Genomic DNA, 17,386 nt, shown 5'->3' with positions numbered 1-17,386 from the left:
CCAGGTTGGCTGCTCACTAACATACAAAGAGAAGTGCAGCAACGTGAGTCACTCCTCTCAGATTTGAGTCCATCGGGAAAGACATTCTTCCCACCACCCATGGTGGCACGTTAAAATAAAACCCCCCATTTCCCAGGGAAAAGTGAAATTTCCACTCATTGTACAAATAGAGAATCTTCCGTTTGTAGCCCGTATTTCAATCTGAGCCAGATTTAAACCGTAGGCAGACTGTGCTTAACAGCAGTAGCACCATAAATTTAAAGATTTATTCCTTTTTTTTGTTCTTTCTGTAAGTAACACTGGAATCCGGCCAAATGCTTTCCGTAGGAATTAGCACGGAGAAACTTGTGGGAGATTAATAGAACAAGCAAACCAACCCAGCAGTACTGGGAGAAGGAAACCCTATTCACTTACTAGCATCTCTGAAACTTAAAATCCCAAAGAGCCTGCAAGGTTCAGCTCCTTAGGAGTTAAAACCAGCATTACGGGAAGCATGGCGGGGCTTCTACTGACAAATCAAAGCTCCAACTTATAGTGAGTGAGAAACTAGAAGAGCTGCTTTAACACTTCAGTGAAACATTATTTTGGTGCTTCTCCAATTGAGAAGATCATTTTTTTTTACATCCCAGCTGTAGCAATCCCATGGTATTTGTGGGATGTGCTGCTGAAGGAAGGCAGGGAACAAGCCCAGCCATGGCAGCCTGCTCTAGTGGTTGGTGACCCTGCCCACAGCAGGGGGGTTGAAACTAGATGATCTCCGAGGTCCTTTTCAACCCAGGCCTCTCTATGATTTGCACAGTGCTGAAAAGTAAATGCCATAAGGGTTAAAATCTTCCAGCACCCCAGCAGGGAGCACAGAGAAAGGCAGCTTGCTCTCCCTAACAGTACTGCACAACTACAGTCATTTGCTGCAATGAATGAGGGTTTCCCTGGGGGCAAGAAAGGTGCACTTGCAAACCAACACGGCATCCAAAGTGAGAAGTCCAGTTCAGCTGCAGCTAAAACAACTGAAGCCACGTGGGCCGCGTGTTGTGGGCTGCATTTCTCCCACTGGACAATAAAAGCAGCTGAAGGAAATTCTTTCATATTACATCTGCATCTTGTCAGTGTTTCTCAAACCACATTCAGCTCCTCATTACTGCTTTCCAGGGTTACAATGAGGAGCAGGCTCCAATTTGGTTACAAATAGAAACTGCGAGGTTTCAACGTGTAAATGCAGTAGTAATGCAGATAAAATCCATTTGATGTCCTAATTTCATACAAAACTTTGCTCATCCAAGACATCTTTGAATGCTAGGTGCATCACTGCGAGTACTATGGGCGTTGCCTGGGACCCAAAGATTTAGATATGGATCACAAAGCTCCTATTACTTGACAATAGTTAACTACTGAATAGGGGACAAAGGGAGTTCTTTTATTTCATTCTGACACTTGAGCATAATCCTTAAGTGTTTTGGGAAGAAACAACGTTCATTTTGTATATAAACTGAGATCAATGTAAAAATTACACATAACTTTGCAAAAGACATTGGAAAAAAAATACATCCAGCTCTGAAAAAAAAAACCCAACCCTTCTGTTCCCAGGAGCTGAGCTATCAGAAGTGAAAACAGTGGTGGCTTTGCTAATAAAGGCAGTAGTAGGATGTTGTTTCTTCTCCCTGGATTGAGGAGATGCAGTCGCTGTGAAGCAGCAGGTCACCACTTACCACTGTCACAGAATCACAGACTCACAGTGACAGTGGCACTGATGTTGGCCTGTCACAGTGTACTCGGCCCCACTGTAAGAGCTGTATTTAAACACAATCTGTGCTTTCAGTTGGATGAAGAGCTTGGGTGTAGTCAGGACTGAATTATAACATGATGTCTGCCTGGTTCCTATCACCTCATAGTCTCAGCCTGACTCACAGGCAGTTAAACCTACTTGCAGTGCTTCTTTTTCTTCCTCTGCATCGCTTCAGTACACCGCTCTGTCTCTTCTTTTTGCTTTTTGTGCTTCTTCTTATGGCGTTTCTTTTCCTTTGCCTCAGAGTCCTCTATGCAGAGATCTTCCCCATCACATAATCCCATATAAATTCCTCTACTGCCCGTATTTTCATCACAACTAATGCATTCACCATCATGCTGCTCTTGATGTCTCCTTTTCTTTTTTCTCGAGTCACATTCATAAAAAGGAGCATCCAGCTCCTTCCCATTCAAGCTACTTATCTTGGAGTTTTTCCCTTGTGGTTTCTCACAGTGCATTGTACTCTCTGCCTCATCTCTCTTCTGCTTCTTCTTTTTCTTCTTGCCTTTAGCCTTCAGGTCTTCTGAAAGCTCCAAGGCTGCTTCTGCTGTGGGGCAGCAACCATCTAGCTCTGTTTCTGTTTCATTCAGGGATCCTTTCATTTTGGCCATGCGCTTGGCAAAGTATTCTTGGACAGTGAGAGCACTCTTCACAGTACTGACGCTGTCTGTAGACTCGGGGAGCCAGGAGTCTCCACGCTTCTCTTCCTGAGACTCAGCATCAGTAGCCTCCTCCTGCATGGGAACAAGGAGGAGAAGGAGTGAGAAACAGAAGTAACAGCCTTAAGCAAAGCTTGAATAGGAAAAGCACTTAAAACTGTATGCTGGTTTGAAAATTAACAGCAGCCTTTGGCAGATGTGAGGCTGTTCAGCCATGAGTTGGACTCACGATGATCCTCACGGGGTGGTTCCAACCACTCTATGACTCCACGATCTTCAGGTGGGGAAGGGGATATGATTTTCTGTGGTTTTCATTTTCTCACTGTTTACCTGCTCCTGTGCAACCCATGCAGATTATGTATAACTCTGTCACACTCCACGTGTTACACTCACTTTGCACAGGCACACGTCTCCACAAGATACAGAATAACACAAAAAATACTGCAGTGTGAGCAGTTAGCCTGTGGCATAAAGGAAACCCCATGCTGGAATACCTCCTGCAGCAAAGTTCAACAACTTATGATGTGCAGAGTAATCCGGCACTGATGCATCTCTTCCATCTTATCTGATCTTTAGAAACGTTTGTTTCGTAGCTGGTTTACTGTCATTGTGTCCTAGATGTTGTTATTTAAACATGCTCCATTTGATCATATGTTATCAGATGGCAAAAACAACATCGCAGGTTAGATCTTACAAGGCTTCTGCATGCACAAAATAAATAGCTGCTCAGCTCTCGCTGCAGGTGAGCGTCTATAAAAAGAACCTAGTGCCTCGGAAATAAACATAAAACAAAAAGCCAAGTGCAGCCATTGAGCTGGATGTTACGTGTGGCTCGAGGAGAACTGACTCTGAAAGAGCAACAAACGCGACGAGATGAAAATGCGGAAATATGAAAGACATCACTTGTTAAATTATCCGTGACTTACAAAACAAACATGCCAAAAAAGCAGCTGAAATTCAGACTCGTTGACATGCAGATCGAAGCACTCGAAACGAACCCTCTGTGCCATGCCCTTCTCCTCCAAAAGTCACAGACAACCTTTAAGAAAAGCCCCAAATTTCGCACTGACTGAGATAAAACAGTTTATCCCATTCATACATACACATGGGAGCACCCACTGTACCCACGCAATAGGTTCATAGGTTCATAAGGTTGGAAAGGACCTACAAGATCATCTAGTCCAACCATCCTCCTATCACTATCCCTACCCAACTACTAAATCAAATCCTTTAGCACCTCATCTAAACGCTTCTTGAACAGCGCTAGGGATGGTGCCTAAATCTGTAATCCTGTACGTGGGCTGATAGAAAACACAACCAAACCAGAGCAGTATTTCACAGCCACGTTCACTGGCAGACACCAGTGGCACGGGGTAAAGGCAGCAGCTAACAGGGGGAAACGAAAGCACTCATCCCAACGCTTTATGGTCACTGCAGACGGTGCAGACATGCCACCTGGCTCTCTTTACAGCATCACTAAACCTGCAAGTTGCCGTGGGTTTTATGAGGGTTTGCAAGTAGGGTTTTGCAGGTCTGACTCCTTAAACATCAGTAAGCTTTACTCACATGAGCAGGAACACACAGCTCTGTGTCATTAGTGATGCATTACGAGCAGCGATTTCCTCATCCATCGGCTTTCAAGAGAGCTATTCCAGTGGAACGAAAGTAACGCTACACTTGAGATTCCAGCAACGTTTGTGTGGACACTTATCAAAATGATTTACTTTTCTTGCAGGAATACCACAGGTAAGTTTATGAAGAAGTCTGCCAAGAGCTGTTTTCACATCGAGGGGAAAAAGCACACGTACCTACACACATAAATACAGCGTGCACTCGAAAGGGGAGCTGCAGCAGAAGCCTGACAAGACACAATCCACAGAATAAATGGAACAGGCTATGCTTGTAGTCACTGTCTTATTAAAAAGATACACATCCCAGCCCCGACGCAGATCAAAAAATAGATGCCCTGCTAAAGCAAAGTGAACCAGGTCACTTTCTTTTCCTTTCTCTTCTACCCACAGAAGGAATCTGACATCCCGTACTGCCGAATGACAAACAGCCTCCCAGGTTTTCTGCTGCAACGTTTCCTTCCCCACCCCAAAATGTAAAATGCACTCACCACCAGAACACCAATTACTCCCTGGCCAACCAGGAACGGATTTTCTCATTCCCTTGGTGACTTTGAGTCCTGACAACTTAATTACTGTAACTGAAGGCAAATATTGCTTGAACTCTACACGTTTCTTTTTATAAGATACATTAGGCATTAAAAAAAAAAACCAAGAATAGTGTTGCTTTGGTTAAGCTGAGGAGTTCAGAAGGTACGCATGATCGCAGAGAGTAAGAACTTGCTCAGAAACTCCTTTATTGATAAGAATTTTAATAACCATGGGTCACCGAACACAGAACTAACAGGGCATGGAGACAAACGAGGAGGTGCCAACTCTAGAAAACCTCTCTGTTTAGGAAAAGCTTATGTAAAGCCATAAATCACCCACAAGGGCTGTTCCACGCCAGCAGTGCTCCCCTTCCCTGATGTTCCTGCCCAGGTAGCCATGGGAGCAATGCTGGAACTCTAAACACGGTCCTTCTCCCACCTCTCGACGGGAGAGTTGGTTTGTACAGTTCCAGAAATCAGACACATGTACTTAAATGAGTACTGCATTTCTGCAAGCTCCACAAAGCCACCAACTGCACGAGAAAGGAGGTGGAAAGAAACATTCCTGCTCAGAAGACTGAAGAAGGTGCAAAAGGAAAAGAGCAATTCTGCTGTAACTGGTCTTCCTGTAACTGAAGGCCAGGCTTTGCAAGAGGTATTTTTGTGTCTTGAGTTCTTCAACTGCCAACAAAATCAGGCCGAGGAGAGACGCTGGGAACAGCAGTCTGCAGGGAGTTGGTAGGATGGTCCCAAGCAGGAGCAAAGCACCGATTTAAACAGTGTTAAGTGTGGAGCGATTAAGAGGAAACAATAGGAAAATTCAAGGAGAGGCTGGGAAGTGCACAGGAAAAGTTGAGGGTCAATTATAGCCAGGAGTCCCCAGTAAACATCATCTGTTTATGCAATTGGTTGAACGTATGGAAAATACAGCACTGTAAGTACTAGCAGGTTTGATTTTTTTCTGCCTGCTTTCTTCACTTTATACACACAATGCTGATTTAATCATTAAGATAGCACACCAAACTCGTGGAGTGAAATCCTGGCTCTCTTGGTTCGTGCAGGATCAGGACTGCGTGTCCCAGGTGCTGTACTCTCAGAGCATCTTCCAGCCATAGACATTTAGGGAAGGAAAAAACATGGCAAAAGGGATTCACATCCCAAGGTGAAGAAGGTCTGGCAACAGAAGCAGCCCAAAGTAGAATGGGTATACGGACTCTTCATGAAATCAGATGAGTTTCAAACCTGAACGTATGTGCAGTGTTGAGATCTGAGGCTGAAGAATTCAAATCCAAAAATTCAACAACATAAAAAGTAAACTGGAACAAGCCAGGGTGCCAGCACACACGCACCAGAAGCAGCTCCTCCTCTTCAGACCGCGGGCGTTTCTTTCTTAGCACTTCTAGCTTAAAATAGGTGAATAAAATACTAAAAAAATAATCTACTCTACAGTCTGAGATCTGCCAGATATGAACTACAATTACTGGAGCCAAGTCATTTCACATGCCTTTGCTTCCTTGTTTGCAAATGAGGGTGTACTACCTCACAAGTCATTTTGTTAGCACAAATTGACAAAAATGACACAAAAGGGAAAGTTCAGAAGAACCAAGAATAAAGGCAGAATAAAGCTAAACTACAATTTCAGTAGATTCCTGCTTATATTTCAGAAAATGGGCTAGATGAAGGAATAGAAGCTCAACCTCTAGCCTGAGTTGCAAGGCTATCACATGACAATCCATGGCTTTACATTGCCTCCCCCCATTCCACAGCCTGAGTGAATCACAGTGATTAGTTATTTTCTTGTTGAGAAACCATACCAACAAGATTAATTTAATCCAGCTCTATTCCTGCTACTCCATCTCCTCAATGCTGTAGGACCCCCAAGCAGCAAGAACCCAGGGCATTTCTGTATCTTTCCAACACAGGACTAGCTGTAAAGCAGAGAAGCACGGCAGATTATTAATGGAGAATCACTCTGCAGTTCTGCAGACACGAGGGATGACAGAGCCTTGCTTTAAGGAACTGACAACTTAAAATTAAGAATAAGCACGAACATTTGGATTGGGATCAAATAGGCAAAGGAGCGAACAAAGACTTGCAACATGATGAGTTTAAGCAGGATTAGAATAATGACATGCATAAATAAAGCCACGTACCATCAGTTCTGAAGTCAACTCTGGTGTAAGAATGGGTACCCAGGAGGCTCTCACTTTTTCAGTTACCTGATTAAGACTGGTGTACCACAGCCAGCATCTTAGGAAGGGCTAACGATATCAGGTTTCTAATGCAGAAGGGGCTGCTGCCAAGAGAAAAGGGGAGAATCTTCCCTGTGCTTACCGTGACAAGATGTACACCACTGACACAGATCTTTGCCAGCAGGATGAATCTGTCAGTATATAAATGAAAACTCAACCACTAGGTGCCTCAACCACCAAAAGCAACTCTGAAAACAACCAGGGAAGCATTAGGTAGAGTTAATCCTTGTTTGGCCCCAAGCTGTTCATGGAGCATTTGGACACCACTCTCACCAATCAGCTTTGGATTTTGGGTGATGCTGAGTGGAGTTGGTGGTTGAACTCAACGACCCTTGAGGGTCCCTTCCAAATTGGGGTATTCTGTGATTCTACAGAATGGAAGAGAGGTTATCTGGGCTCTAGAAACATTCTGTAGCCCTATAATACCTTAAGAAAAAACAACGACGACAAAAACAAACAAATGAGATGCAATTTGATTTTTTGCTACTAGGTTTAATGAAAGAAATGAGAAGACAGAGCACTGAACTCAGATAGAAGCAATTCAGATCCCCCATCCATCTTCTCCTTCTTTTGTTGACCCTGGTGTTGCAGGCACCAGGACATCTCACAGGCACAGTAAGCTGTAATAGCACTTCTTATACTGAGTGCCAATAGAGCAAGGAATGGGAAACAAGTCCTAGATGACTAACAGCTGGCCTGGATGCACAGCATGACAGCACGTTCTTCAAAGGACTACCGTTCAGAAAAACCCTCCTCTTCAACTCCATTAAAATAACTTCTGAGCTAGAGGACAGGGAAAGCAGTGGAGATCTTTCAGCTGGATATTAACTACTGTCCTCAGCACGAACCACCAATTCTGCCTGTTAATCAGTAAGGACAAGGAGTGAGGTTAGGAAGCAACTAATGGAAAAAAGACAAAGAAAAAACCTTTTAAGAAAAGCTGTTTTCTCCAGGGAATGATGAGGATCCATGCTTGCTACACCTGCCTCCATCTGCTAGGAATGAGCAGGCAGATTGCTCTTGCTTCAACTAAAGAAGGTAAGGAGTCTTGTAGCAAATCTCTGCTAGGAACAATTTTGGGGTTACTCTTAGAATCACTGATTGGAAGTGACCTACAGCCCCCAGCAAGACTATGGCCAACACAGAGCAGGGCAGCTGTGGCTGCTTCCAGCTGAGTCGTGAGGACCTCCAAGGACAGAGGCTCCACAATCCTCCCAGGTACCTGTTTTTATCATCACGTAACAGCAATCATTGCAGTCTACTACATAAATCCATAGATGTTTGGTGTCTGAGTACACTTGCACTGCGCCTGCTGACTCCATTTTTTATTTTAGCATTAAACTTGGTGATGTGTTTCCGTTCCAACGGCATCCAATTTCTCCCAGACCTTCTCGTGATTCTATTTTTATTATTCTATTATATATATTTTTTTGCTGCAAGTTCGTCCCGTGCCTCAGCAAGTGGCCAATTTTAGCATTTTCATTTATCTGTATAATTCATGCATTGCTATTGCTAAAATAGAAAGCTGCTATTTCACTCGCTGAACGCCATCTCTTGGCATCCAAGAAATCATTTGCTCGTCACATCAGCAATACACTTCTGCTGCTGTACAACGTGTTGGATTCCAGCCTGTTTCCATCACTGAAACAGGAGCCATCCAAGAAGCTCTAACACTCAGCCAGGTTTTGCCTTCAGCCTGAGAACAACAGTGTTAACAGGAAGCAACAGGGTTCCAAAAGTGCAAGGGATTAAATTTTGGCCAGAGACTTGATTACAATGATAGCCAAGGGGATTCATTCCAGCTGTCATTAGCAGATCCTGGTCAGTCCTACAGCACTAACAGTTACAATGCTGGCACTTGCAGCACCTGTACTTGTAACGTCAGCCTGAGAGCCCTGATACCGTGTTGTGCAGGGCACACCGACTTCCTCCTACTGTTCTCACACTTTTCAGGAAAAAAAAAAAAAGCCTTCTTCACATCTCAGCAAAGGAGCATGGTGAGTGAAGTCCAGGAGCAGAAGGCAGTGATGGGCTATGGAGGTCACACACAGTGACAGCATGCTCACAAAGGGAAAGAGTTAAAGAGAAATCAGCACGCTGCACAGCAGAAAGATCCTTTTTGTTTCTTGAAAGAGAGACACTTAGATATCCTTGTGACATCTCATTTTGCTCTAGCTACACTGCTGAGGCCAGCAAAACCTCTCTTCCTTTGCATTTCCTTGCAAATTACATCTGTGTGTTAGACTGACTATAAACAAAACTAAAGGAAGAGATTTCCCTTAGGATCTCTCTACTGGCACGGTACAGAGATCCAAACATAGTGACTTCATCTTCCCAGAAGCATCTCAATCAATTCTAACTGTTCTGCTCTCACCTTGAACAACAGAGGAAGCTCGGTCCGGCAGAGCACAGGACTGGGGAGGTCACGTTTCCCAAGTCCTCTTCTCATCTACAAACAGAGCTGGTGCAAAACCCCGGAGCAGTTACATGCTGTGGCCCAGGATATTAAAAAAAATAAAGCCAAATATGCCTCACTGCCTATATGAAACTTGCAGCAGAGCCACGAGTTTCATTAAGTGTTTATAAAGTGCTCTGAGATCCCTGAAAGAGGCATCCCTGATGCACAAGGACGTTGCTTTCCCTCTTCCCTGGAGGTGTTATGCAGCTAAGACACTTAGCAGTGAACAGGTACATGGCAGTTTTTGTCTGCTCTGCAGTATACCCACATACACTCTCAGATACAGGATTTTGAAAGAGCAGGCAGGACTACAATCAGATCAGTGCAAAAGTGGCTTTTCATCCCAAAGCCACATTCTGAATCTCAACGCCAATGGCCAGGACAGCCATTCCTGGAGTGTAAGTGCTATCCAGAAGGCAGCAGCACTGTAAGGAACACTTAGAAGCAATCAAAGACTTCTTCACGTGGTTGTTTTACTACCATCATGTCATTCCCTAGGCACTCTTCATTAGCCTTTTGTAATAAGTGGCACGGGCAGCTGCTTTTAATCCTTTCTAATCAGGTTTCAGAAGACCAAACCCTTCTCAGTTACTGAATGAAGGATTCCTTCCTATACCCCACAGATACAGAAGAATCTGAATGCATCAGATGAGAACTAGCAAGCGGGCTTGGCTAGCTACACTGTGAATATAAGCAAAGGTATTAGCAAGGAGTATGAAGATTTAAAATGCAGATCTAAGTCGCTGAGAGAAAGGATAACATTAAAATCACTGAAATACCTGGAGAGTAAATGAAGTTCTAAGAGCAAGCACAGCCAGCATCACAGTTTGGCTTCTGCTGAAATCTGAAGACAATACCTAAGCAAAACTTCACTTCTATTCCCTTTCTAATAGACTGCTGGTGTGTAAGCAGAGTCTTCCTAGGAGCCTTCAGAGCAGATAGTTTAAATGGCCATACCTTCAATCCTTTCCCCTTCCCCTTAGAAAATGCTTCTCAAAAGGAACATACACACTTGAAACTCTTCCGCTTCTTTGCTTTGAGAGGGCAATATGCTAGATCCACATGTCAGCATCGAGTCAGACCTTCGTGCGAGGGTACAGATATTTCCTGTTTTTCAGCACAAGTAGTGGCAGAGGAGCTGCTGAGAATACCTTCTTGTGTCACTTTTTAGTCACTTATTTGTTAAGTGTGCCTTCATCTGGACTCGGTTCCTTTCCTTTAAGCAGGTGTGAAGAAGTATTTGCAGCACAGGAAAATGAATCAGAACGTTACGATTTAGAGCAGCACAGACCATAAATACCAGCACAACCCTCCTGCCTGAAAGCGTGTGGGCTCGAAGACAGATGCAGAAAAAGAACAGAAATATCACGAATAAGAGAGCTGAAATCAGAAATACAATCCCACAGATGTGCATGCTTTTTTTTTTCTTCTCTCCCATCTATTAAGGACTGAAGAAAACAGTGTCTGTGAGGAAAGGGTTTTATTTTTTCATGCAGCCCTGCAGTTCATATGGATCTTTTTCTTGCTGTCAAGGACTGTCAGGTTACAGATCTGTATTCCACCCCCTCTTTTCAAGACCAGGATGGATGGGGCCCTGGGCAACCTGGTCTAGCTTGGAGGTTGGTGGCTCTGCCTATGGCAGCAGGCTGGAACTTGATGATCCTTGGGGTCCCTCCCAACCCAAGCCATTCTACATGTCTATGATTTTATGACTGTCTGCAAATTAGCTCTATCCAACCTCCCTCTAGTCTTCTCCCATACACTTTTGCATTTTTCTTCATTGCTGCCTTCAGTTTTGGTGCTTTCTTGCACTATTCCTGAGTCAGCTCCTCAGATCAATTTGATTTAGCATCCTCTATTCCTCCCCACAAACCCAGCTCTCCCACAGTATGCTTGGCAGTGGTACCCCGTGTTAAACACAGACCTAAGTGCTGAATTAACCATACTGCCTGTGTGTCCTACCTTACCCTTTTACTTTCTGGTATGTGTAACATCCTGCCCTTGTTCTGTCCATCATTTTATTGGAAGTTCTCTGGGGAAGCAATTAGCCCACATGTGAGCAGTATATAACATAATTAACAAATAATAACTACTGAGAAATGTAGGCCAAAAAAGCAAAGTTATCAGAGCAACATTTCTGCAGAGACTTGTATTGTTCTGTACTCACTTGCAAAGCTAGATTCCAAGATCCTGGAGGCACGTATTATACCCCAAGCAGCACAAAAGCAAAGGTGAAGGCAGTGCTTTAAAGAAGACATAAGATGTTCTGACTTTATTTGGATTTACAGGCTTTGCTATTTTTTCCACATTCATTAACGTTAGCAGTAGTAAGTATTTACACAGCAGCCTACAGTTAATAAGTTTCAGAATTTGAGGTGAAAAGCTTATAATTTGGATCTAAATTAACTTTGGCAACAAGAGTATCAAAGGAAGGAAAGACAGGATGACTGTAACCACGAGCAAGATGCAACACAAACTTCAGATGTGACATCATTTACTGTGGAAAAACAGCTTGAGGAGACAAGGACACAACCTTTGCTCTTGGGTGTTCCTTCCCACATCAGCTAGGAAGGGACTGGCACTCATCGCTGCTGTCCTAACAGGGGAAGCCTTAGATTTCAGCAAGAAACAAACTATTTCCCAGTCCTGAGGTTTTCCCATCACAGGACAGGTATTTCAGCCTTTTCCACACTTGCTAGAAATTGGAAAGAGAGTCATGTATCTCTTCAGTGCTGCATCTGTCCCCTTGTACTGAAAAATAAGTCTGGCTATCAGCTGCCAAAACCAATAGATGCAGGTTTCTTATAAACCTGAACTAGACTTCTCCCAGGGGAAGAAGGAAGCGAAAAATAAAAATAAGATGAACAAAGGGAAAAAGAGAAGGAAGAGTCAGTTTGGATTTGTTGTTGGGAAGAATAAAGGCGGCACTTGAGATGTACAGAGGAAGAACAGCCTTCAGGAAAGAGGATGAATAAATCTCCCTACACCTCCTTTTAGACTACATCAGTAACGGTGACCATACTCTGAAATGCTGCTTTTAGTTCCAGCAATAGCTGACCTTGTCTTGAAATACTACATGAAGGTGGTCCCTATGGAGAGCATGACAGTAAACAGCCAGATTATTTCAGCCACAAAGCAGATGGAAAGCTTGCCAAGAAGCAGTTGATGCTACTTTATGGGTAATCCATGGAGACAAATGCCAGCACGCAGCCTTGTAGCTGGAGCAAGACAGAGCATGTCTGCTGTGACCTGTAACAGAGATGATGCATTTTCATGGTGAGTTTGTGAAACACCAAGTCTTTTGGCCCCTTCGACCTACAAAACAACTCATCTGTTTTAACCTACATACACAAGCAATTTAAGGAGAGAATAGCTTAGATCAGCCATGAACAGTGTCTACATTACCAACACCTCCCTCAGTGCCAAAGAAATTCCTAACCATCCCAGTAAAGAAGACAAGTCCTGTGCTTCAACACTGACAGACAACCATATGATGTGAACATGGCTTGTATTCCCAAGGATGGTGACTTTATCTCAGCTTTTCTGCTGCAGGAGCTCGTGGGCCATACAGCTCCATCTCCCAACCACTTGAGGAGCAAGCATTTCGTTTATTTTTATTTCACATCTGTATCTATCCAGACTGCTCTTGGGCTTACATCACCTTCCTCTTCAGGGAGTGAAGAGCCTCACTCTCCATCTTCAAATCCCTCATCAGACTTCACTTCCTTTGGCTCGCTTTCTGTGGCTGACCTTTGCTCTTCTGCTTCGCTTTTCCTGCCTGCCTCCAACTTCTGCACCTTGCAAGCTACAGCCTCTATTTCACACCCTTTTTTGCTCTTCTCCTTCATCCTTACTAAGCATTTTGGTGATCATTACTTACAAAGCTCACTCCGGTCATATACACACATCTTTCATTACGCTAAGGATTAACTTCATAGTGCTACATAAAGATTTAGCAGTAATGTCTAACATGACAATGAGAAAATCCCTGCGCCTGTAATTCCAAAGAGACTTCCTAGGATTTTCTTATTAATGCTTCATGTAATGCCCTAAGGGAAGCAAAGTGCTCTGTGGTTGCCCAGTGAACCACACAAAACACAAAACCTGTGCCTCAAGGGACTTGCAGGTTAAAGCCATGAGTGGATACAAAACAATACATAAATAATTAACAGGTAAGCAATCCTGCAGGGAGTGTGCATGCTCCAAGCTGGAACGTCTCCTGGCACAAAGGAGTGGGAATGGGATGCTTAGCACAACTTAATACAAAACTGCTCCAGGAATCAGCAGCAAAATGAAGAGAAGATTCAGGAGGAAATGCCAGATTAAAGGAAAGATCCATTTGTTCCCAATGTCTCACTTGTTCCTAATGTTTTGTTGCCTAAAAATAAGAGGAGATGCAAAGGCAAACCAGTGCTGTCTTCAGTCCCCCAGCCACATCCCATGAAACTGTTAGGAGCAATGTGACGTTGGTTGGGGTTTCAAATCCTCGGTGGAAGATTTGGAGTACTTCACCTGGTTGTCCTCAGCATGCTGAATTAAAACCAGAAACCAGATAACCCTGAAGTACTCACTTCCTTATGCTGAGCACTGAAAAGGTGCAGAAAAAGGAGGAAAAAGGATTTCTGTCCAACAGACCTGAGCGGCCCAGCATTCAGCAAGTGCAGAAGCTTTCAAAGATTTAATTTCCCTAGTTAGATTCAGTAACAATCCACCCTTAAAAGCTGCTTTCTGCTTCGGATTTACTTCCTTTCAGTCAATCATCCTGCCGCTCAGCTCTCTTTTCATTACGTGAGCCCTCTGTAATCCCTTCTGCTACCTGCAGAAGCTGGGTGGTCCCTCCATCCTGAGCTCCACCAAGTGAGCCAGCCTCAAAGCTCAGCAGTGACTCAGCAGTGCCAGCTCAGTTTTATTCCTTCCCTTCATTACCCCACACTTAAAGCCCTAAGAAAAGCTGCAGGAGGAGCCAAGAGTTTTTCAAGAAGTCATTCCAAGCACAGACAGAGGTCACAGCTACCCCGAGATCCGAGCTACGTGTTTCACTTTAAAAAGCACTCCTGTAGGAGCTCTGAGCAAAGCAACAAGGCTTTCTGTGGCTTTGCAGCTTGTGGTTGGATGACCCCATATCTACTAAGTGCAAGTCCTGATTGAAGCTGTTCCTGTGGTTACGACACTCGTAACGGCTTCCCTCTGCGTAGATTCTCTGATGTCTAATAATACAGTTGAGCCCAGCTGGGAAAACAATTTGTCTTTCCTCCTTGTGTGACCATTTATTTTCACAAAGAGTAGGAATGTAGTATTCGTAAGGCTGATACCTCCTTCTGTAACATGGTTGAAATCAGTGAGGGAGGAGGGAATAGATGAACTCAATAATCATCTGATTTTCCTGGAAATCAGGCTAAAAATGAGGCAGCAATGCAGGTAGTTGACGTGGTAGCAGAAGGGTGAAAGATAACCTAACATTAGATAACATATAAACTAGAAATCAGTACATATTTCAGCAGTCCCTGCAGCCTGCTAATGCCACTGATAATTCTGTGCATCAAAAGCCCCCAACAGTGAAGTTAAATGTGGCAGCACTGCTTACCCTTAATGCACATGCACACCATCCTGAAGCTGGTTTCTCATGCATGTCTCACCTCCACAAGAACGCAGTTTGGGCTGAAAGGCAGGTTTGGATTTTATGTGGAAGTGGGGCTGAAGGAGAAACAGGAAGACAATAATGGCAGCATAAAGCATCGCTGATAGCAATTTAAATGGACTGGTGGATTCTGTGCTGGAGAAGATGAGAAGTGGTCACAGAGTCTGCTCTACCACCTCTGCTGCAGAGCAAATCTCCTTTGGAAAGAAGGCCGTGATACACAAATCAAAGCGGTGAGGGTAGAACACAGATGGCAGTCATTAACGTGACCATTTCTGCAGCAATCAACACCTCTCCAATTAAAAAAAAAATAAATCCATGCAAAGTGGTAGGTGGTAAGAAGCCAACACATCGCTAAAAAGGAGCAATTGTTCAACTGCTTTTCTGAATACGGGCAGTATTAGTAGGCACTGACACCCATGTTGCAACCTGTTATCAACCGCAGTATGTTGAAGGGATTAAAAGCTAACGATGCACCACTGTTCCCCTTACAATCCCCGTGTCAGGCCAGGGTCTTCTGATCTTTCAGCTTTAATATCCAGACAGTTGCAACACCAGAACAACTTTGTTTGTTCCTAATGAAAGCGGTGATTCACTTCCCTACCAGGAGCTACACCGTAAAATGTTGATTAGAGTACAAACTGCCCCCAAAACTTAAAACGGAGGGGAAAAAGAAAACAAAGTGAGGTGTAAAAGAAGATGGGAGTCGAGGGGAAAATCAAAGCTGAGAATTCACCAGGAGGTAGAGATTTTATCAAAGCGATTGGTTCGTTAGGCAGAAAATTTGACTGTGCATTAACACTGTACAGTTGTGTTTTTCGTTAGTGAGTTCTTCAGGGCAGACACCTCTGTCTTTATACTTGTAAAACCCCAATTAATATGTTGGGCAGACTACAAACAAATCAACATTAAAACAAAGCAGCGAAAGAGAACCATTTGTATATCCTGTTATGCCTGGAGTCAGTAGGACAGATTCAACTCTCCGGAGAGAGACGGTATTCTCTTTAATAGTCTCGCCCATGTGTTCTGCACGTCCATAGCAGTTAAAAAATACAAACTTTGATTTATATGCTTGCTGCGGTTCAGGAGGAGTTCACCATAGGATGCTGCTCTGGGAATTCTTGTTACACTTCTTGTGTCTGTGTATTCAAGCTAGTTTTAAAGCAGTAACAGTACAATGGCAGGAGTAGAGTCCTCTGCAGCAGCAAAGCCAACTCAAGATGCTATGCTACACAAATCAGCTTCCACATATCCATGTTTAAGCAATGTGAAAGTGAGGTTGTCCATTCTCTGATATCATGGGCATATCTGGTAGATTAAAGACTGCTGCAATGGTACTAGAAGACTATAAGTGGCGGAGGGAGCCAAGTCTTACTTATTCTTGGCCGTTCTGAAGGAGTGGAAAGGGTTCCTAACACAAGCCACTTCCAAAATTGCACAAAGAGGTTGTACTGGACAGAAATACCTTGTTCACATCAAAGCAGAGCTTTGGACAGAACTATTGACGTGGGTGACCTGTCACCAGGACTCAGGAGGGAAAAGGAAGAACAAGTTATATCAGCAAAGGCATACCCAATAACTCAGCAGAAACTAATAACTGAAAGCCACAGCAAGCTTCCCTTCCAGCCTGCCCTACCCAATGCAGCACCATCCCCAACCCTGCACACACACACTTTCTAAACTGGAAAAGCCATTTAATACTGTTTTAGCTGCCTAAAATATGTTCAGAGGAAAGGCCAGACACAGCAAAATACTGTTGGTTTTGGGTCACGGCAGTGGTTAAGATGCCATACTACGGATCCAAGAGTCTAAGCCTTTTTCTGGTTCACACTAAGGGCTGGCCACATTGGACTTGCCTTAAGTAGAAAGCTAGCAATTTAGGTTCATGATTGAAAAAAGCTGAAAACATGCCAACCACATCTCTCTTTCTAGCATGCCAGAAGCTATAAAATCACTAAGCAAGACTACAAGTAAGAATGTATGATTTAGGGTTTTTGATTCCCAGAGAAATCTTAATGTCAATAATTGGAAGAAAAGAGCAACGTTGCCTGTACGTTTTGCTCCCGCTGGTATAATAATGATCTTAAATAGTAGCAACAAAGATGCAGTTTAAGAGCTGAAAAAGTCTTCCCATGTTTGATGAAGCACATAAACTGTGCAGTTTGTGGAGTTCTTGTAACATGGGCCCTAATTTATTGTTTTCTTAAATCACACCTCTCAAGAATGATACAGAGCTGATCTCACCTATGGAAAAAGGGATTTGATAAGCCCCTTCCACACTTACCTCCTACGGAAGGAAATCTAACACAGAGAAAGACAGAAGAGAGGGATTAATAACTACATCCTACAAGTGACTGCAGTTCCAGATCAACTTGTATCTTCTCCTTAGAAGATAGTGGACAACAGACTGGAAACAGAATTCAGAGATCTCATGAAAG

At 43.6% G+C, this 17,386-nt stretch overlaps 1 protein-coding gene across 1 annotated transcript in view; it reads right to left on the bottom strand.

Moving 5' to 3' along the window:
* Window positions 1–1,371: 1,371 nt before the first annotated feature.
* Window positions 1,372–17,386, bottom strand: part of PINX1 (PIN2 (TERF1) interacting telomerase inhibitor 1) — a 59,153-nt gene continuing 43,138 nt past the window's right edge. Inside the window, exon 7 of the mRNA XM_065730526.1 lies at window positions 1,372–2,517. Within this exon, the coding sequence (XP_065586598.1) occupies window positions 1,918–2,517 (600 nt within the window). The 3' untranslated portion in view covers window positions 1,372–1,917. The remainder of the gene's footprint in view (window positions 2,518–17,386) is intronic.

The sequence above is a fragment of the Cyrtonyx montezumae genome, unplaced genomic scaffold, assembly GCF_038088225.1.
Source record: "Cyrtonyx montezumae isolate F1298 unplaced genomic scaffold, pur_monq_1.0 scaffold_13, whole genome shotgun sequence".
NCBI lineage: Eukaryota > Metazoa > Chordata > Aves > Galliformes > Odontophoridae > Cyrtonyx > Cyrtonyx montezumae.
The sequence above is the reverse complement of the archived record's forward strand: the minus strand, read 5'-3'. Positions and strand labels throughout refer to the sequence as shown.